The sequence below is a fragment of the Silurus meridionalis genome, chromosome 1 (genome assembly GCF_014805685.1).
Source record: "Silurus meridionalis isolate SWU-2019-XX chromosome 1, ASM1480568v1, whole genome shotgun sequence".
Classification (NCBI taxonomy): domain Eukaryota; kingdom Metazoa; phylum Chordata; class Actinopteri; order Siluriformes; family Siluridae; genus Silurus; species Silurus meridionalis.
Window position 1 is genome coordinate 34,374,344 of NC_060884.1, and position 23,105 is coordinate 34,397,448.

Below are 23,105 nucleotides of genomic sequence, written 5' to 3' on the forward strand. Positions count from 1 at the left end.
TTTTATGTCTTTTTTTTGGTTTGCACTTTATTAATACATTTTCACGCTCACATTTGCTTCCCGCTTCATTGCACGACACCAAGACACATTTTATGAGATCATGATCTGTGGTAGTGTCAGACTGTGGAAGTGTGATAAAAATTTTCTATATATAGCTTATTATGTTTATATATACATAAAATCCATACAAAATGGAAAAATATAAAAAGAGGTTTCAAATTATAATTCACATTTATTAGCCACATACACAACCATACACAGTACGATGTGCAGTGAAATGCATTTTCAGAGTATCTGTTACATTAATGTAGAATGGAAAACTTATATACACATGTACAGGTTACAGGTATATTTACTTATTTAAATGATGGAAGTAGTTAAATAAAGGGATTACATTAAAAATATGTAATCCCATTTATGAGGTACTATTTTGTCATCATTATTACAACAAAGATGCTTATTTTTTATATTAATTAATCTGAATACAAAATATTTAAATATAAATCTGTATAGTTAGATATATAGACAGACACATCTTTTGTAATGTAGTTGATATTTAAAAATTTAATCTTCTTCATGATCCACTGGTCCTTCCACAGGGTTAGTACCTGGCAATGTACAAAAAACATATGATGACCAAGATTTAATGAATTGACTTTAATTAACAGAATATTTCTTTATCAAATAATGTCTTACTAGATAAATCCTGGCAGGTTTTGGCCGATGACACTCGATAACCAGGACTGGTACTGAGACACATGAGTATACACACCAGGTGAATAGGACAGAGCACAGCCTCTACCCCAGCTAGTGATACCAGCCTGAACCCAGACAGCACCCTGCTTAGTGACCAGCGGACCTCCAGAATCCCCCTTTCAAAAGAGAAATAAACTTTTGTCATTCTCTGACTGTTGAAAGTTGATCTAGGTTGTATTATTTGTAAATATCTTCATATTGTATCTGACTGTATTTATCTGTACCTGGCAGGTATCTTTGCCTCCTTGGTAGTAACCAGCACACATCATGTTTGGGGTAATGGAGCCAAATCCCAGTAGAAAATCACAAATCTGTGTATTGACAGTAGGAACCAGTGCTTCCTGAAGAACACCAGGAGCTGGCAGTTGCACTACAAACAAACATAAAGACAAACAAATATATTTTAAAAAGTTATTAAATTATACCCTGGTTTGGTTGCCAGAACCTACTTATACACCCTTTAGAGTAAATATATGATTCACCACCCAGCCCATAGAGACATGCCTTAAAGCTTATTGCCTACCCGGGCATTTTCAGAATCCATACACAAATTCTTAGGAGGGGCATTTCTACCCTTTTTGGTACCCACGGTGGGAATTCAATTGTCAACAAATGATATTTGACAAATATGTACAATTTGAGTGTATCCTGTGGTATTGTGTGTGTTCATGTCTATGTATTTTACCTCCAGAGGCAATGCTTCCCCAGCCTGTGATCCAGCAGCTGGTTTTATCTGGAAAACTGCTGCCTTGCCCTGCCAGACACACTGGTCTGATGTAGTCCGTGAAGTTGACAGAAGAATTCAGGCGTAGAAGGGCGATGTCATTGTTTTGGGTGGCGCTGTTGTAGCTGGGGTGAACGATCACCTGAGTTACACCTCTCGTAATTTGATTGGGATTAGAACCGGTTAGAGTCTGTTTCCCCAAATACACCGTCACAGCAGAAGAGATGGTGCTGTAGAATTAAAAACGTTTATTCATTTCTTCACTTACATTCAGAACTGATTAAAGTATTATATATGTATAAATACAAATAAAATGGAATTAAATGAAACAAACCTGGAGAAACAGTGGGCTGCTGTCAGAACAAAGTCTTTGTTGATCAGGGTTCCTCCACAGAAATGTCCATTATAATCAGGGCTCTGGAGACTAACCTGCCATGGCCACCCTCCTTCTGAGGAACTCTGCCCACCCACTATACGGGTGTTAAAAGGGGCACGACCACATACTAAAGAAAGAGAAACATCAGTTACAAACCGAATGGCATTAAATATCATCCAATTGAGCAGAACAGTTGAGAATTAAAGTGATAAGGAGAAATACCCACCATCCAGCTGGGAAAGAGAACCTGGAATGAGAGAAAGAATGCATGTCACAAATGCATGTTTTTTGTTATAGAATCTATATTCTGCAATTTTGCACACATTTATGACCTAAGGGCAGACATGCATGTTTATATGTCAGACGAAACACAGACTTCGGTACTTTACACCTACATAATTAGCATATATCACCTGGGGGGTTATTTACTTATTTACTTACTTACGTTACTTGCTTACCTACAAACAAAAATGAACGACCTGACTTATATTTCTTCTCTCTGGCCAGAATAAAGTTGTTGGATTTTCTTATAAACTCTACTTATAATATCTCCTGCACTCTGATTTTTTATGTAACAGTTTTATGTTCAATTTACCTTCATAGAAATGGTAATAATATTAATAATTAATAATAACATTATCTGCCAATACTGAGCTTTGCTTTACCTTTCCCATACAGGACCATGGCCAGAAGCACACACTGAAATCGCAGCATATTTGCAGTCAGCCTTCTGTCTCTGTCGCAGTCAGTGAGCAGATGTCTATGTTCTCCCTCAGCACTCTTTTATATCTCCTCAGCATTGCCGTGACTAATGATGTTTTTTGTCAAACCTGTTACATCACTGGAATTTCCTTAGATACTTTAGTACATTTGTACAGCTGACCCAATTACTTACTCATACTCAACACTTTACATTCCAGGTGAAGAAAAAAAACAGCAGGTAAAGTTGCTGGAACTGTTTCTTCATTTAGTACAATATAATTGGTGTAGTCATGCAGATTTTTACCAGAAATTATATTCTAACTGGCACTTGCGATGTGGATGTCTGAGCGAATGAAAGGGGAAATTTGAGAATGTGAATTGGCACTTGGGATAAGTTTAATAATGCAATATCAGAGTCCGAGCAGGGGGAGTTTGCTAATACCAATACCATCATTAAAGACCTTCAGCAGCTCATGGAAGGTCATTTATAGCATTTGGAGACTCCCTTATTCAGTGCGACTTTCAACTGAGCAGTTGAGTGTTAAGGGCCATGCTCAAGGGGCCAGCAGTGGCAGCTTGGTGTTGCTGGGATTTGAACTTGTGACCTTCTGATCCAGAGTCCAATGCCTTAATTGGAGCTACCATCTTCTTTGTCCAACTTTTTATGGAGATGGGCCCAAACCAGGTGTTGTGATGTTTTCCCTTTTGACCACCCGACATTTTAGTGATGGTTCTACAACCACGGAAAAGCAGAATGATGTGATGGCCATGAGAATCTGGTGAGATGACCTCCTCAGATAATTGTCTCATTTAAATTTAACTTATTCAGCTGAAACCTTTAAATCCATTACTGTTACAACATTTTAAAGATTTTTACTACAATAAAATGTATTTTTTTTTTCAGATACACAGACAAAGCAAAACATTATTACATTAATTTATTTTAATTCAATTCTGTTTATTTGTATTGAGCTTTTAACAATGAACATTGTCTCAAAGCAGCTTTACGCAGATAATGTGGTGATAAAGGATAAATAAGATGTTCTTTATAAGTGTAAGTTTGTCCCTAATGAACAAGTGAAGCAGTGACTGTGGTGAAGGAAAAACTCCCTGAGATGCAGAAGGAAGAAACCTTGAGAGGAACCAGATTTAAGAGGGAACCTCATCCTCATCTGGGTTCCACCGAATGTCCATTTATTACAGATAAACGATGTTGAGGTGCAGTGATGGAGATCAGAGCAAACTGTAGCCCTGAGTCAGTGTAGCAGACTGTTGATATTAACTCTGCGAATTATAAAGCATTATTACATTATGAGCGGCTTATAACAATATGAACACTGATTATCTCTTCATCATGGAACATGTTAGTGGGTGGAAATAATAATTAGACAGCAAGTAAACATTTTGTTCTAAAAGTTCTTTCTTCTCAAAGTGGATGTTAGAAGCAGGAAAAATGGGTGAGCGTAAGGATATGAGTAAGTTTGGGCCAAATCATGACATCTAGATGACTGGGTGAGAGCATCTCCAAAACTGCAGCTCTTGTGGGATGTTCCTGGTCTGCAGTGGTCATTATCTATCAACAGTGCTGAACCAGCGACAGGGTCGCAGGCGGCCGAGGCTCATTTATACATGTGGAGGGCGAAGGCTGGTCCGTGTGGTCTGATCCAACAGATGAGCTCCTGTAGCTCAAACTTCTGAAGAAGTTCATGCTGTTGATGCTCGATGGGTCACGACTGTTTTAGCAGCAAAAAGGGGACCAACACAATATTATGAAGGTGGTCATAATGTTCTAGGTGGTCAGTGTATGTGACAGTGCTACACTGCTACTGAATTTAACACAATGTATGGAATGTGTTTCACTGCCATAGTTTATAATCTTAAGCTAGAATTCCAGGTCATGATGATAATTGCATAAGATGTTTGGCAGATTTTAATTGCTGCAATTGTCTGACTTTTACGAAGAGGTTTTTCCCTCAAGTAATAGAACCACATTCCACTGATGGCATAAGTCAGACAAATAACATTTTATGTTGAAGTGTACAAGGGTAGGTCTAAAAGAATGCCAAAAGGTCATATAAGGTGACTGAGATTTCAGCTGTTTGCTGTGGCCCTGGTCTCGCCTTCCATGTTCCCCTATCCAACCTGATACACTTACCTCTATTACTTACCGTTAAAATCTGTTTTATTGTCTAGTGTAGCAGCAGTGAAGAGTTGTAACTTGTAACTTGTAAGTTGTAACATATCATAACTGTATGTTCAGGTAGGCCTATAATGGGGTTTGGCCATGACCAGATGTTTATGGAACGCTAACTGTAATGGATCTAATATCACCAAGTCAAATAGACAGAGGGCTCTGTGAGCAGCCCATTGTTTCTCCAGGATAAATTCACACACAGTTCTTGGGTCAACATCAAGAGCCTAAAGATCCATAAAGTTCCCTTTTAAATCTGGTTCCGCTCGAGGTTTCTTCCTCATGCCATCAGGGAGTTTCTCCTTCACCACAATCGCCACTGGCTTGCTCACCAAAGATGGACTTATAAGAAACAGATTTGTAGGCAATAAAATTAAACATTCTTTTATACAACTTTATTACCTCTTTATCTCTGTAAAGCTGCATTGAGACAGAGTTTGTTGTTAAAAAAAATTAATTGACTTAAAAATAAACATCTACTGACTCTATTCAGAGATGTAAGAAATGACTGAACGTTTTCTTTCTCTCTTTATCACTTGCATTTCTGGTCCGGCTGCGTATTTGCGAAAATGGACTCTAAATGGCTTTAATCTCAGTCAAAGTGCAAGCAGTGTTACAGAGGTAAACCTTTGCTCCAATTACCAATTATATGTGTCTGAACTCCTCTATTACCTTTACACACTACATCAGACAAGTGTGTCTGGCAGAAGGCAGTTTTACTGTTTACTGATGATATCAAATGCTACTTCTCTGGAGGTAAAATCGATCCATGTTCATTTACGTACATTCACATTTATAGCATATGGCTGACACCCTTATCCAGAGTGAGTTACAACTGAGCAGTTGAATGTTAAAAACCTTGTTTAAGGGCCCAGCAGTGGTAGTTTGCTGTTGCTTGGTCCACCAGAGTCCAGAGTCCAATGCCTTAGCCACTGAGCTACTTCTTATACATACTCATACATAAATGCATGGCTGCATGGACAATAAACACGTGCATGAAGTAATGTCAAATTTAACCACATCAACAGAGTTGCTTTGAGTCTGATGGCAAGTCAATAAGCCGTCTGCGTATTCCCAAATAACAACAAGTCTTAATCATGGCTCCTTCTAAACAAACTGCTTGCTGTGCTTAGGCTGTTAAGAGAGAATCTGTGCACAGCCACTCCAAGGGGAGTTTCTATGCAGAATTGTAAGAGATTGGTGTGATCAGAGAGAGATGAACAGTTCAGGAGGTTATTATTGCAACTAGGCAACCTTTTCACTCTGGGGCAGTGACTGGTTGTCTCCAAAGGGATTCGGTTACTTTCTGGTTTAGCTCCACACCCATCTAATGTAGAACCTCCACTGAGAACCTGACAGTGTACTATTATCTGTGGAAAGCTTTTATAACCCAAGCACAACTCAGACCCTTTAAATATTCTGTTTATATGGTTTCAGCAACCCAATACAGCAAGGCCAATTCAACATCCAACTGCAATTGTTAATAAATAATGATGCTATATGGATTTGACCTAGTAGTTTTTTTGTCCAAGCAATTCATTTGTTACACAGTCCTCCCTGAAATTATTGGAAGACCTAAAGAGCAGAAATAAAAAGGCCAAAGCACAACAATCAAACCACTTATCAGCTCTAAGAAGCAGAAGGCCAAAAATGTCCTGGAACCATAATTAATCACTACCCTTATGATAGAAACTAAAATTGTGGATAAAAGAAGGATCTGCTCATGAGCTTATGGGCATGACATATATATATATATATATATATATATATATATATATATATATATATATATATATATATATATATATATATATATACACAGTGAGGAAAATAAGTATTTGAACACCCTGCTATTTTGGAAGTTCTCCCAATTAGAAATCATGGAGGGGTCTGGAATTGTCATCGTAGGTGCATGTCCACTGTGAGAGACATAATCTAAAAAAAAAAAATCCAGAAATCACAATATATGATTTTTAAACTATTTATTTGTATGATACAGCTGCAAATAAGTATTTTAACACCTGTCTATCAGCTAGAATTCTGACCCTCAAAGACCTGTTAGTCTGCCTTTAAAATGTCCACCTCCACTGCACCTGTTTAAAGTCGTTAGCTGCATAAAGACACCTGTCCACCCCATACAATCAGTAAGAATCCAACTACTAACATGGCCAAGACCAAAGAGCTGTCCAAAGACACTAGAGACAAAATTGTACACCTCCACAAGGCTGGAAAGGGCTACGGGGAAATTGCCAAGCAGCTTGGTGAAAAAAGGTCCACTGTTGGAGCAATCATTAGAAAATGGAAGAAGCTACACATGACTGTCAATCTCCCTCAGACTGGGGCTCCATGCAAGATCTCACCTTGTGGGGTCTCAATGATCCTAAGGAAGGTGAGAAATCAGCCCAGAACTACACGGGAGGAGCTGGTCAATGACCTGAAAAGAGCTGGGGCCACCATTTCCAAGGTTACTGTTGGTAATACACTAAGACGTCATGGTTTGAAATCATGCATGGCACGGAAGGTTCCCCTGCTTAAACCAGCACATGTCCAGGCACGTCTTAAGTTTGCCAATGACCATTTGGATGATCCAGAGGAGTCATGGGAGAAAGTCATGTGGTCAGATGAGACCAAAATAGAACTTTTGGGTCATAATTCCACTAAACGTGTTTGGAGGAAGAAGAATGATGAGTACCATCCAAGAACACCATCCCTACTGTGAAGCATGGGGTGGTAGCATCATGCTTTGGGGTGTTTTTCTGCACATGGGACAGGGCGACTGCACTGTATTAAGGAGAGGATGACCGGAGCCATGTATTGCGAGATTTTGGGGAACAACCTCCTTCCCTCAGTTAGAGCATTGAAGATGGGACGAGGCTGGGTCTTCCAACATGACAATGACCAAGCACACAGCCAGGATAACCAAGGAGTGGCTCTGTAAGAAGCATATCAAGGTTCTGGCGTGGCCTAGCCAGTCTCAGACCTAAACCCAATAGAGAATCTTTGGAGGAGCTCAAACTCTGTGTTTCTCAGCGACAGGCCAGAAACCTGACTGATCTAGAGAAGATCTGTGTGGAGGAGTGGGCCAAAATCCCTCCTGCAGTGTGTGCAAACCTGGTGACAAACTACAGGAAACGTTTGACCTCTGTAATTGCAAACAAAGGCTACTGTACCAAATATTAACATCGACTTTCTCAGGTGTTCAAATACTTATTTGCAGCTGTATCATACAAATAAATAGTTTAAAACCATACATTGTGATTTCTGGATTTTTTTTTTTTAGATTATGTCTCTAACAGTGGACATGCACCTACGATGACAATTTCAGACCCCTCCATGATTTCTAAGTGGGAGAACTTGCAAAATAGCAGGGTGTTCAAATACTTATTTTCCTCACTGTATATATATATATATATATATATATATATATATATATATATATATATATATATATATATATATATATCAAAACTTAAATGGACAGATGTAGTTATGCAATAAATAATATTTTGCACCCATCTGTAATTTTATTTTATCTTCAGTTGATAGCCACCCTTGGACACTTGGTTCATACCTGGGTATTTCTTCTCTGCATTAGTCTAACAATTCCTTGGCTAAATGGGATAATGCATTTGGGTTCAAACAGCATAAAAAAGAAAATCCCCTGTTCGTGAATTCAATTCAATTCAATTCATTTTTATTTGTTGTCATTTAACAATGAACATTGTCTCAAAGCAGCTTTACACAGATAATGTGGTGATTGAAAGTAAATATGTTCTTTATAAGTGTAAGTTTGTCCCTGATGAGCTCGGTGGCGACTGTGGCAAGGAAAAACTTCCCGAGATGGCATGAGGAAGAAAGCTTGAGAGGAACCAGACTCAAGAGGGAACCTCATCTGGGTGCCACCGAATGTCCATTTATTGCAGATTTACGATGTTGCTGGGTGCAGTGATGATGATCAGAAGTGAAAAGTAGTCCTGAGTCAGTATAGCAGACTGTTGACATTAACTACAGTCCAATCCATCCTCAAAGCTCCCGTTCTTAATTTCATGGAACCAGCCAAGGTGTTGATGAGAAACCGTCCTAAGCTGCACAGAGTGGCCTTCAGTCGAGGAGAACATTCAAAATACTATTCAGAGGCAGGCCTGGATGAAGTGGGAAGATCCACGGAGATCTCACATACTTCTCTGGCACACCAGACTTCCATGCAATACCACAACTCCTCTCTCCACCCTGTCGTACACTTTCTCTAAATCTACAAACAAACAATGCAGCTCCTTCTGACCTTCCCTATACTTCTCCATCAACATTCTCAAAGCAAATAATGCATCTGTGGTGCTCTTCCTCTGCATTAAACCATACTGTTGCTCACAGATGGTCACCTCTTCTCTCAGCCTGGCTTCCACTACTCTTTCCCATAACTTCATTGTGTGACTGATCAACTTGTTCCCCTTCAGGAACTCGAGCTGCGCCGAAACGCTATGGGAACGCCCTGCGTGACCGCGCCTGAACCACGTGTGTAATCTGACCAATAGGCGTTTGGGCGTGGCGTCATCAGCGGGCGGCGTCGCGTAAACAGGAAGCTACAAATGGCTGCGAGATGGACCAGGCGCTAGCTTTCTGCTCGTTCAGGTAGCGCTGTTTCGCTGTGTTTTCTGGTCGGTGATGGCTGGCAGACAGGGTTTCCGTGGTGCGTGCATCCGTGTCCGCGTTTTATTACCGGTAAGGATTCGCATGATCGGTGCGTTGTTTGCCTAGGGTGGAGCATGCACAATCGGCTCTCGAGGGAGTCGATTGCTCTCATTGTAGCCGCATGGCTGTCGCCGCTTCGCTCCCGGAGAGCGCTCTTTGAGAGGAGCTCTCTCCCTCGCGGCTCCGGTCCCGCTCTCGCCGAGGCAAAGCGGCGCCGGCGCTCGTGGGGCTCGCAGGCGATTTAGCGGCGAGTTGGAGTCGGATGAGTCCGCTTCAGCCGTCGGCTGAATTGAGCTTCGGCTCTATTGGGGAAGCAGGCCCGATGGCTGCTTCTTCTCCCGGTACGAGCAGCGCGGCATTACATGTCTCTCTCTCCGAGGAGGGTGAGCTGATGGATGCTAGCGAGCCCGTGGAGCCCTCTCAGCCTGTGCTGTACGAGGAGCTCCTCGAGGTCGTGACACGAGCCGTTGCTAAGCTGGATCTAGCTTGGCGGTGGAGCAGCAGAGACAGCGCGCGCAGTAAGCTGGATGGCGTTTTCTGCGTCCTGTGTCGCTTCCTCGGCGCCGGGCCTGCCGTTTTCCTGATCTGCGCCGAGGTGTCCAGTTCTTGGGAAACCCCATACTCAGCGCGTGCTTCGCCACACCACTCCTCGATTTATGCGAATGTGGTTGGGGCTAAGGCGTGCGGCTATGGGCGATGCCGGCGTGTCGAAGAGGCGCTAGCTAGCTACCTCTCTCCTAGCGTGGCATCGTCGCTAAAGGCTCCGGTGTTCCCTACTAAACCGCTCGTGCTACATCGGCTTTAGTGGGGAAGGCTTCTGTGACAGCGGGTCAGGCTGCGGGATGTCTCCACACCATGGGTGTGTTGCAGGCATACCAGGCTGACCTGCTGCGTGACAGATGAGGACTTAGCTCCGGGGCCACCGACATTAAGGAGTTACGTCGGCGCTGCCGACCTAACCCTTCGGGCCACGGCACACGGCGCGGGCCGTTGGTGGGTCCATGGCGGCCCTGGTAGCCACAGGCGGCATCTGTGGCTCACCCTGTCCGACCTCCCGGACAAGGATCGAGCTGTGCTCTTGAGCACCGATGGCTCCTCCTGGTCTGTTTGGTGGCGCCGTGGCGGTCGTGAACAGGTTTCAGGAGTCTAGAAGCAGTCGGCGTTTCAGCAGTACCTCCCTCGCCGGTCACGTGGGGCTGGTCGGCGGCAGCCCCAGCCTGGTCCTTCCGGGCACCGCGAAGCTCAGAAACAGAGCGTCGCCACCCGGTCTCCGCGGGCGGGTCCTAAGGGTCCCAGGCGTCGCTCTGGGCCCAAGAAGGAGCGGGCTGACCTGAGGTCACCCTCGGCTCCAGCAAGCGGGCCGTGGTGCGGAAATCCTGGCGATTTTCGGTCGAGGGGCGGAGTTCGCCTCACGCTCGGTGCCCGTCCCTCCCCGCACCACCAGGAGGCGGGCCGTGGACTCTGCCACAGGATGTGCTTCAGAGCGCGGCCGCCCTCCAGCGGGTGCCTCCCTCCACCCAAAGTCTCGGTACGGATGGGGGAGCCCCGCCGCCTCTTTCGAGGTGTCTTCAGCTGCAGGGCCCCGCCCCAGCTGCTCTGAGTGGGTCAGAGGCCAGTCCCGAGGCTGGTTCCCTGAGGAACTTTCTGGCAGCTTGGGAGGTGCTGCCAGGAGTCTCCCAGTGGGTCCTGCGGACCGTAGAAGGGGGTTACGCACTGCAGTTCGCGTCCTCTCCTCCCGTTTCAGCGGTGTGTCCCACCCTGGTGGGTCCCGAGCAGGCTCTGGTCCTGGAACAGGAAGTGCGCACGCTCCTGGGGAAAGGGGCCATCGAGGTGGTTCCCCTCGGTTCGAGTCAGGCTTCTACAGCCCGTGCCGTTGTTCGAAGAAGGATGGGGGGTTGCGTCCCATTCTGGATCTTCGCTCCTTGAACCGCTCTCTCAGGAGACTCAGGTTCAGGATGCTCACCCTCAAGGGGGTCGTGACGCTTATCAGGTCCGGGGACTGGTTCGTCACTGTAGATCTGAAGGGCGATACTTTCACATCTCCATCCTTCCTGCACACAGGAGGTTCCTGAGGTTTGCTTTCGGGGGCGTAGCATACCAATATCGGGTCCTCCCGTTCGGTCTGGCACTCTCTCCCCGCACCTTCACGTTGTGCGTCGATGCTGCACTGGCCCCGCTGCGGCTTCAGGGCATCCGCATTGTGAATTACATCGGCGATTGGTTGATCGTGGCTCCCTCGGAGCACCAGGCGGTTCGGCATCGAGATGTCGTCCTCTCCTGCATGAAGGTGCTTGGGTTTCGGCTAAACGCCAGGAAGGCGTGCTTTCTCCTGCACAGAGAACCACCTTTTGGGCGTGGTATGGGGCGGCCAGGATGCAGGCACAGTTGTCGCCTGCTCGGGTCAGTCATCCTTACGGCCGTCAGGAGGGTGCGGAAGGCCAGCCACTCACTGTCGGCAGTTCCAGAGGCTGCTGGGGCTCATGGCGGCATCCAGCATAGTTCGCTCGGGCTCCTGCACATGAGGCCCCTCAGTGGTGGCTCCGGGGCAGGGGTTCTCCCTCAGGAAACCCGCATCGCACTATCAAGGTCTCATGGCGTGCCCTTGAGCCTTGGATGTCTGGAAAGACCGGACATTCCTGTCCCGTGGCCCGGTGTTGGGGGTTCCGTGTCGTCGCATGACGCTTACGACGGACGCCTCCCTCACAGGGTGGGGAGCGGTCATGGGTGGCCACTCCGCCCAGGGTTTGTGGGCGGCCACGTCTCTCGTGGCACATAAATTGCCTGGAGATGATGGCGGTGTTTTGGGGTTAAAACACTTTCTCCCGGACCTGCGAGATCGCCATGTGTTGGTCCGTACGGACAACACAGCGGTAGTCTCCTACATCAACCACCAGGGGGGTCTCCGATCTCGCCCCTTGTACAAGCTAGCAGGCGGTCCTCTTGTGGTCTCAGGACAGGTTCCTGTCCCTGAGAGCCATTACATCCAGGTCGGTTGAATGTCAGAGCAGGCGCCCTGTCGAGGCAGGGGCCGAGGCCTGGGAATGGCGTCTCCACCCGGTGGTGGAGCTGGTATGGCGGAGGTTCTACAGAGCCCAAGTGGATCTTTGCGACCCAGGAGACCTCGCACTGTCCCTCTGGTTCTCTCTCTCACCCAGCCCGTTAGGGCTGGATGCCATGGTGCAGTCGTGGCCGAGGCTACGTCTGTCGCCTTCCCCGATCGCTCTGCTCCCAGGAGTTCTGGAAAGGGTTCGCCGGGAGAGTCCGTCTCCTCCTGGTGGCGCCTCGATGGCCGAGCAAGCCGTGGTTTGCGGATCTGGTGCCCTACTCGAGGGCCCTCCGTGGGAGATTCCACCCAGGAGGATCTTCTCTCTCAGGCGGGCGGGACCCTGGTTCACCCCGCCCAGAGTTGTGGAGGCTGTGGCTGTGGCCCCTGAAGGCGCGGTTCGTGGCAGCGGTCTCTCCACCGAGGTGGTAGAGACCCTTCTCCACTCAGAGCTCCCTCCACGAGGAGGTCGTCGCCACACGCTGGCGACTGTTCACGTCTTGGTGCGAGCACCGTGGCCTGGATCCTGTTAACTGCCGGTTGGGTCCGTTCTGGGGTTCCTACAGGAACAGTTTTCAGCAGGGTTAACCCCTCGACCCTGAAGGTTTACGTGTCGGCCATCGCGGCATATAGCTCCCGCCTGCGGGCAGTCGCTGGGTAGACACCCACTGGTAACACGTTTCCTCCGTGGCACCCGGAGGCTGCGGCCGGGGCGCGACCCAGAGTGCCTGTCTGGGATCTGGCTGTTGTGCTGGCGGCTCTTTCTGAGCCCCCTTGAGCCGTTGGCCGATGTGGCCCTTAGGTTTCTGTCGGTTAAGACCACCTTTCTGTTGGCGATTTCCTCCCTGAAGAGGATTGGGGATCTGCAGGCTCTGTCCATGGCCCGTCTCGCCTGGAGTTTGCCCTGGCATGGCCAAGGTGTTTCTCTACCGAAACCTGGAGTGCGTGCCTAAGGTGCCTCGGCCCCTCACGCCCTGTCGTGTTGCAGGCATTCTGCCCTCCTCCGTTTACTGCCCCGACCAGGGCGACAGCACCGACTGTGTCCGGTGCGAGCACTGGATACTTACCTCCGCAGGACGAGTCCTTGGAGGAAGTCGGAGTAGCTGCTTGTCTGCTATGGCCCTAATAGGAAAGGTTTCCGGCCAATAAGCAGACATTGAGCAGATGGGTTGTGGATGCGATTGTGTCGGCTCACGAGTCCTCTGGCCTCCCGCACCGCTTGGGGTTCGAGCTCACTCCACCGGTGTGGCGGCCTCTGACCTGGTCTGCTGGGGTCCCACTCCAGGACATCTGTGTGTGGCGGGTTGGTCCACCCGCTGACCTTCGTCAGGTTCTCGACCTTGACCTCAGAGCCACCCGGGCTCCTCTGTTTTGCGTGCTGGTGCGAGGCCCTCACTCTCTAGGCAGGGTCTGGTCAGTGTGGCGTGATTGGACACTCGTTCCCATAGCGTTTCGACGCAGCTCGAGTTCCTGAAGGGGCGTCTCTGGGTTCGACCGTAACCCTAGTTCCCGAGGGCAGGCGCTGCGTCTCCGTGCCACACTTCCTGCATCCCTGCGGCGCTTACCTTCTCTCGCAGGAGCTAGCGTCTGGTCCATCTCGCAGCCATTTGTAGCTTCCTGTTTACGCGGCGTCGCCCGCTGATGACGTCACGTTCCAAACGCCTATTGGTCAGATTACACGTGGTTCAGGCGCGGTCACGCAGGGGCGTTCCCATAGCGTTTCGACGCAGCGTCTCGTTCCCTCGGGGAACTAGGGTTACGGTCGTAACCTAGAGACGTTCCCTTTATTCCAACAACACAACAACACTCTCAAGTCTAGCAAGCAGTATTGCAGGGGTGGCCAACCAGTCAGAGACCAACTGTGTTACCACAAAGAGCCACATCATACACATGGGCACACATGAACATCACCCATCCCTTCCTCTCTCACACACACACACACACACACACACACACACACACACACACACACACACACACACACACACACACACACCTCTGCTCAGCCAGATTTATTGTAAATATCACACACCAACATGATAATGACAAAAATTTACTCCTACAGTTCTAAAATCCACAGGCCAGTCATTTTCAACAATGAACATTGTGTGCACTGTCTCACACACACACAAACTCTCACAAACTTGCAGTTAGTTTTAGTATGGGCAGATTTGCTTTCGCGAATGCAGCCATCATTGTTTCTTTCACATTTATGCCACAGGTTCTGTCTTTTAATAGATAGATATATAGATAGATCGATAGATCGATAGATAAATAGATAAATACAAGAAGCAACAAAATGCAGTTTGGCATCTACCAGAAGTGCAAAATGTAGCAGTCGTGCAAAAGTGCAGATAAATATCTAGCATATTTACAGTGCAGATAACTATCTAGCATATTTAATGGCACAATATCAAGGAGTTCTTCTTTGATCACACAATCGTTTGACTTGTCTTGTATGTCACAACTCTCATCCAATGCGACACTAAAATACTCACATGATTGAAAGTCAGAGTGCAACTGTGATTCGAAAGCCGTGTTAATGTCCGATATTCTGTGTTCAACAGTGTGGCGGGACAGTTGGACGTCTAATACCATGCCTTTTAGTTTGTCGTTTAAAGGAGACAAGATTTTAACAACGTCACTGAGACATTTTTTAACGAACTCCCCTTCATTGTATGGCTTTTTAGCCCGTGTAATGTTCCAAGCCAGTTAATACGATGCAAGTGTTACGGTCTCTGAGTGCTTCGTACATTTTTGAAAGAACTGTATCTTTTTTTCTGCCTAACTTTCAAAGTGACCAACTTGTGCTTGCGAAGTTCAGTCCCTTTTGGAAATTCCTGGTAGATGTTAACATGGAGTGAGCTGAAGTGACGCTGAAGATTTGAAGCTTTGAAATTCGCTAATGACGCCTGACATATAAGGCAGAATGGCTTCCCATTACGTTCAACAAAAAAATATACCGTATTTTCCGGACTATAAGCCGCTACTTTTTTCCCACGCTTTGAACCCCGTGGCTTAAACAATGAAGCGGCTAATTTATTGATTTTTTTCCTGTTTTTTTCCCGGTTTTTACAAACTTCATGCCAAAAAACTGAGCCCCATAACATTAGACCAAAGACACTGTCTTTTGTTAAAGCCTGTGTAAGGTTCATTAGTTTCAGTGTAGACACTTATAGACAGGCGGCTTATAGACAGGTGCGGCTTATTTATGTTCAAAATAAAAATCTTTGTAAAATTCAGTGCTTATATTCGGTGTGCTTAATAGTCCGGAAATTACGGTAAACTCTCCCACTCTGTTAAAAACGTCCTGTGTTCATCTTTAAATTTTCATTTTGCTGTGCATTTTTTTCCTGCCATTTTGAGAGCGAACTTGACACAAATTGTTTACTTAAATGATCTTGCCCCTACTGGGAAACTTTGCGGTATTTTCATCTCACGCACATGCGCATTTGACGAAAATACCGTAATGAAGTAAAGTGAAGCGAACACGCACATTAAAAAAAAAAACACAAACACAACTGTAGTTGGACAGCTGACAAAGTGAAGGTCAGGTTTCTTAATTAGAGGGTTGATACTGCAGTTTGAAGGATTTGGGTACATAACCAGTGCTAATGGAAGAGTTAATTATTTTTACAACAGATTCAATTACCTCTGGAATGATCTGTTTTTGAGGAAACTTGTAGGCGAGGGATCGAGAATGCAGGTTGATGATTTTGATGAGGAAATTAATGAAATGAAGTCATTCTCATGAATAGGAGTGAAGCTTTGTAATTGATTGTCTGTTATAATTACACTGCTGTCTACAGGGTTACTTGTAAAATTATTCGGATTTATATTAACCGTCTGGATTTCTTGCCTGAAGTTTTCAACTTTATTATTAAAAAGTTCATGAAATCATTACTACCTATCGATGGTGTGCATGTGAGTGCAGTGCTTTTATTCCCTGTTCATTTTGCTACCGTGCTGAATAAAAATCTAGGATTATGCTTGTTATTTTCTGTGAGGGTGGAGAAATATGCTGATCTGGCAGCACTAAGAGATTTTATATAATTTAAGAGGCTCTCCTTCCATGCTATTTGAAATACTGTTAATTTTGTTTGACGCCATTTACGTTCTAATTTCCGAGTGGTCTGTTTTAAGGTGCGTGTATGATCATTATACCACTGTGCTAATTTTTTCTCCCTGATCATTTTGGTCTTAAGGGGAGCTCCATCATCTAGAGTGTAACTGAACGTTGATTCTAGGTGTTCAGTGGCCCAGTCAAGCTCTGCGGGGTCTGACGGAGATCTATCTAATATTGTAATTTCTGGAAGATTATTGATAAAACGCGCTGCTGTAGCTGACGTGAAAGTATGCTTAACACGGTAACGTGGTGAGGTAGAAATGCAGTGACAGGGGCAGATTTTAAAAGAGATGAGCTAATGGTCTGATGAGATAAATAATGGAATTGACTGACTGGACCTGCTTTTGGACACTGAATATTTTATGTTGGTGTAAAGAACTTCAAATGTTTTACATTTGTTTTTAGTGTTTTGTGTGACGTTTAGATTATTATTATAAATAGCTGCGACTCCGCCTCCTTTGACATTTAGACAAGGTTGGTGTATTTAACTATACCCAGGAGGACTCGCTTTAGTTAATGCTACATATTCATTTGGTTTAATCCAAATTTCTGTCAAACACATTATTTTAAACTCCTGGTCGGTAATAATTTCGTTCATAGTAAGCGCTTTTGATGTGAGAGATCTAATATTTAACAATCCTGTCTTTAGATCAGAGGTGCTGGCTGTGGGTTCAGTCCTATTTAATTTAATGTTAATCCGGTTACTAAAACAGACTTTCTGAGAATTCCTACATTTTGGTTTCGCTCGGGGGACAGACATAGTTTCAATTTGGTGGATCCTGAGTGATGATTCTGTAAAGCTAGCAGACGGTAGGGTTAGTCTGTCTACTCCCTAGCCTTGGCTCTGAACAGTCACTAGTTAACTAGTTCTGTTCTGAGACTATGACCTATATTGCAAGAAATAAAAGCAGCACCTTTCTGAATAGGATTGATACCATCCTGCCCTAACAGGCCAGCCTTGCACTCAAAATTGCACCAATTATTTATGAAGCCCACATTGTTTTTTGGGGCACCACTCGGACATCCAGCAGTTCAGCGACCATAACCTGCTGTAGGTTAAATTGCCACGTCGCATTGGGATGGGGCCAGAGCATGTTACTGCTGCTGGTGCCCCTAAAGGTCTAGCTAATTTCACGTGCCTCAGAATAGAGTCTGCTATAACCAGAGCTCTTTTAGGTTTCTCAGCGGGTGCTTCACTGAGGAGAGCAAACCTGTTGGACACGTGAAGCGGAGAGGAATAGTGCTCCAGTGGGCGAGCCTTAGCGTTAGCTTTGGCTTTGCGAGTATGCCGCCGAGCCGTTACCCACTCGCCCCGATGCGAGGGCTCTAATACCAGAGTCAGGGGAATGCTAATTTCACCTAGGGCATCCAGACTTTCCCCTGCAGAACCTGGACTGCTCTCGCCCTCACTACTCCTCTCTAGACTCTGGATGCGCTCCTCTAATACTAAGATCTTCTCTGTCAAAAAGCAAACTAGCTTACACTTCTCACAAATAAGATTATCGCTAACAACGGAGAAAGACTGACTAAACATGTCACACTTTACACACTGAATGAACTGGATGTTCACCATAGCAGAGAAATTACGTGAATAATTTGGGTTGGTATTTCTGCAAAAATAGAGGCATATAACGCAAATTCTCAAAGGCCATGTGTCAGCTGGTGGCATTAGTTTCTGGGGTTAGCACTTCCACTTCCCGGACAAATGAGACTTACAGAGCAAACTTGGCTTTCTGACTCAGGTCTCAGCCACTCACAAGTGACATGGCCTGGGAGCTACCATCTGACCTAGATGGACTGATTACCCTGGATACAAGAATAGATTGGAGGTTTTAGGAGTGTCATGGCAAAGGACGCCACTGCCGAACCAGGTACTTACAACCCCCTCCAAACCGCTTTTTAAAATTGTAAACTGCAGTGGGACCCGGCCACTGTCATTTGTCTCTTGCCTAACCGACCATACAGTGGAACCAATGACCACTTGCACCAGACATCCCCACCTCGAGAGTGCCTGTACCATATTTTTGGAAAAGAAAGAGAAGAATGATCGCCCTTGCAAAGACTAACGGTGTCTCTCATAAGTTTTACCAAACTACAAAACACCTACCCCCTGGCCCTCATTCGGGGAGGAGATGAGTGAAAGATAAAGTTAAACATCACTGCTGGCCACTAGAAATATCAGTCATGCCATTTGGCCTCACCAATGCACCAGCGTTTTTCCTGGTTCTTGTTTAAATATGTGCTCTCAGACATGCTTAACCACGTTGTTTGTAACACTGTGTATTCCTTACACCCTCGGCCCAGTACACCACTATCATCATTGTGATTGATAGATTTTCCAAAATTAAGTATTTGATTTTCCTCTGCATGTTGACATCCATAAAAGAGACAGTCCAACTCTTGCTCCAACATGTTTTTCACTGTACCCTGTGTCAGTGTTACCTGCATTTCTTTGTTACTGATGTTTTAGCTTAATGGTTTGTCCTTGAACGGATGATCAATTGGTGGACTTTGCTTCACAATCTGTTTATTAAAGACTCTTTTACACTTTACCTGCATCGTGCATTCGAGTCCCTCTTGTCGGCTGATTCTCAAGGGACTTGATTCTTGAACCTGCTACATTATTTATAATCTTGTATTGATGCCCTTGGCTTTTCAATGAGATACATTTTACCTGGGTGACTTGCATATGTTAAATTCTTTTGATCTCTGGGACCTTGCTCAAAGGCACAGCAGTGGCACCTTGGTGGTGTTGGGATTTAAACTTAGGACCTTCTGATCTATTGTCTTAACCCTTGAGCAACATGTTAATAAATCGGCCATTCTGGGGGAGTTTGGGGAAGAACCACATATAGGTGTAAAATGTGCATACAATTTACCCACATATGGTACAGTTTCTTTAGGTCTGTTTACAGATGCCTTATTTCCTATTCAATTGAAATACAAAGCAATAAATATCAAAACAGATCATAAGCAGCATGTACTGCCTTTAAAGGCCCTTAAGGATGGGAGTCACAAGACTGTTGGGCATCCGTGTAGTGAATATTCCAAGTGAGAACAATTCTTTGATTAATTACATTTACATTTATGACATTTGGCAGATGCCTTTAGACAAGGTGACCTACAACTGAGCAATTGAGTGTTAAGGGTCTTGGGTAAGGGCAGCTTGGTGGTGGAGTGCAATGCTTTAACCACTGAGCTACCACATCCCATTATGTTTACCCTATTCCACAAAATGTTTTACAGTCACATTTACATTCACTCAGTCTTACCATCTTTATTACCCCTTACCCACACTAACACTCACATTCGATCCATTTCCCTCATGAATCTACAACTTTCACAATGTAGAAATGCGTAAAATAATGACTGGGACAAGAAGTTCATACAGTTAATTATCTTTTAATCAGGTGAGTAATTTAAGAAGATAAATAGATTACATGAATAATATGTAATCTTGATGTAAACACGTGGTACTGTACAAGAGCATTATCACACGCTTCCTTATAATTACAAAATATAAAACAGCTTCAAATATAACTACTATGTATATCAAATTCATCGCGGTAAATAATAAATATAGACAAGCATAGTAAATAACATTTCATATTAAATAATAAACACAGCTTATTAAAGGAAAATTGTTTCATTGCACTTGGTCCATCGGTACGTCCATCAGTCCTTCCACTGTGTGAATACCTGCAAGATACAAGAACAAATTAGGACCGAAAACTACTGAGTTGCAGCTCAAGCCAGTTAGAGACTCATGGCCTAACATACTCCTGAGTAAATAATGTCTTACTAGATAAATCCTGGCAGGTTTTGGCTGATGACACTCGATAACCAGGTCTGGTACTGAGACACCTGAGTATACACACCAGGTGAATAGGACAGAGCACAGCCTCTACCCCAGCTAGTGATACCAGCCTGAACCCAGACAGCACCCTGCTTAGTGACCAGCGGACCTCCAGAATCCCCCTTCAAAAGAGAAATAAACTTTTGTCATTTTTTGATTGTTGAAGGTTGATACAAGTTGTATTTATTTACAAATGTCTTCTTATTGTGTGTTTACCTGGCAGGTATCTTTGCCTCCTTGGTAGTAACCAGCACACATCATGTTGGGGGTAATGGAGCCAAACCCCAGGAGAAAATCACAAATCTGTGTATTGACAGTAGGAACCATCGCCTCCTGAAGAACACCAGGAGCTGGCAGTTGCACTATACACAAAAACAAAGACATAAAAACATTTAAAAAGTTATCAAATTATACCCCGGTTTGTCATAGAAACCCACCTCAACAACCCTTCAGCTCAGCAAAATGAGGAACATAAATTCCTGGCTTTTGTGTCTCTGATTAACAACCAAATCCTGCATAACTACTGCTTCTACTACAACTATTCCTGATGATGCAAACAAAACACCTCTGTAGGTGAGATTTTCCTGACAAGTACAATATGTTTGTTATTTTAATCACAGAAACCTGTGTGTTCATGTCTATGTATTTTACCTCCAGAGGCAATGCTTCCCCAGCCTGTGATCCAGCAGCTGGTTTTATCTGGAAAACTGCTGCCTTGCCCTGCCAGACACACTGGTCTGATGTAGTCCGTGAAGTTAACTGAAGACTTCAGGCGTAGAAGGGCGATGTCATTGTTTTGGGTGGCGCTGTTGTAGCTGGGGTGAACGATCACCTGAGTTACACCTCTCGTAATTTGATTGGGATTAGAACCGGTTAGAGTCTGTTTCCCCAAATACACCGTCACAGCAGAAGAGATGGTGCTGTAGAATTAAAAACATTTATTCATTTCTTTACTTACATTTACAACTGATTAAAGTATTATATATGTATAAATACAAATAAAATGTAAATAAATGAAACAAACCTGGAGAAACAGTGGGCTGCTGTCAGAACAAAGTCTTTGTTGATCAGGGTTCCTCCACAGAAATGTCCGTTATAATCAGGGCTCTGGAGACTAACCTGCCATGGCCACCCTCCTTCTGAGGAACTCTGCCCACCCACTATACGGGTGTTAAAAGGGGCACGACCACATACTGAAGAAAGAGAAACATCAGTTACAATCCGAATGGCATCATTCAGCAGAACAGAGGAGAATAAAATGAATTAAGACTAAGAGAAATACCCACCATCCAGCTGTGAAAGAGAACCTGGAATGAAAGAAGAAGCTAAGTTCAACAAGATGCAAATGTAGATTTAGACATCTTTAATATAAAAAAAAAAAATGCCAGAAGTTCAGGTGTTTAACAAACAGAATGGAAAGAGCAAGGCGAGATAAAAACACAAGTCGAGATTAAACTATTCTGTGCTTTAAACAAAACACACTGTTCAAAAGAAGCTTTACAGAAATTAATAGGTTTAAAAATGACTATTTATACATTATAGCACATATAAGTTTGTCGCTAATAAGTAAAAAAGTGGCAATTGTAGCAAAGAAAAATTCCCTGAGATGGTATGAGGAAGAAACCTTGTGGTTGTCTTTTAGATGTCTGCATTATTTGTATGTTTTTAATATTTTATAAACTCGATAACTCAAAATACAATAAGTAATAAATTAAACAAGTGTTAGAATTTCATAATCTTTACCTTTAATTAAATCTGTTTATAATCAAAGGTCAGTACATATTATAACAAAATAAAATGGAAAGCTACAGGATTTGCTGGATCAAGTTATACTTACAGCTATAGCTATTTGCACAATGACCAACGTTGTATAAATTTGCACATAGCCATTATTGTAAATAAAAGTAAATAAAGAAACATTCTTCAGTAATTATTGCTAAAGTCTTACCTTGTAAGCATAAGAGCAGAGCCACAGCCACACACTGGAATCTCACCATGTTTGGATCTAGTTCAGTATCTGTCTGTTCAACTTGCAGGTTAAAGTGACACTATAGCAGGTTCCTTGACGCTATTTTATAGCAGTCCTCCTACAACTAACAGTGTTAACATACTGATCTGTTACATCATCGGACTGTCCCACTTTATTTAGGAAACATTCCTATTAGTCTATCAGTAACAAAATTTCCAGTCTTCACACCTAGCATGTAATTATCTTCATGACAAGAATCCAGGTATACTAGAAAAAACACACAGGAAATCTATTTATAGGTTTAAAATGTATACTTCCTCATCTATAACAGGGGACAATACTTCTATCTGAATTCATATTTACAAACAACATTTTACCATTACTAAAAAAAATTTTTGCCAGGGTCTAATCCGACATGATGGGTTTATTGAATGTGCGGCTTTTAAATGACTTTATTATTGTCTGACAACTTTATCTTATTGTTTATGCGATCCCTTCTCTGGAATCCATCACTCAGTACATGATAGTATTTCTGAGGGGACAACATCCTTCAAGGGTCCTGGAGCTCCCTGTTTAAGGGGAGACACTGTCCCAATGTAGCTTTACAGAGATATATAGATTATGTAAATACATCGTAAATCTATGACGTATTCTCCAAATTTAACACTAATGA

At 44.2% G+C, this 23,105-nt stretch overlaps 1 protein-coding gene across 3 annotated transcripts; it reads right to left on the reverse strand.

Annotated features, from left to right (window-relative positions):
* Positions 1–212: 212 nt before the first annotated feature.
* On the reverse strand, positions 213–22,546 carry LOC124392073 (serine protease 27-like). Of its 3 annotated transcripts, none has more exons than XM_046858767.1 (7): positions 22,412–22,541; positions 2,083–2,103; positions 1,815–1,983; positions 1,442–1,710; positions 981–1,126; positions 697–872; positions 213–608 (listed from the first exon to the last, which is right to left on the reverse strand). In XM_046858767.1, coding segments are annotated over exons 1-7 (831 nt in total). In that variant the 5' UTR covers positions 22,461–22,541; the 3' UTR covers positions 213–607. The 3 variants fall into 3 exon arrangements, with proteins under 3 accessions (XP_046714723.1, XP_046714710.1, XP_046714715.1); XM_046858754.1 differs by lacking the exon at positions 22,412–22,541 and adding an exon at positions 2,522–2,654; XM_046858759.1 differs by lacking the exons at positions 213–608; positions 697–872; positions 981–1,126; ... (1 more) ...; positions 1,815–1,983; positions 2,083–2,103 and adding exons at positions 19,990–20,306; positions 20,410–20,585; positions 20,680–20,825; ... (1 more) ...; positions 21,488–21,656; positions 21,750–21,770 and having other exon boundaries at positions 22,412–22,546.
* Positions 22,547–23,105: the final 559 nt, after the last annotated feature.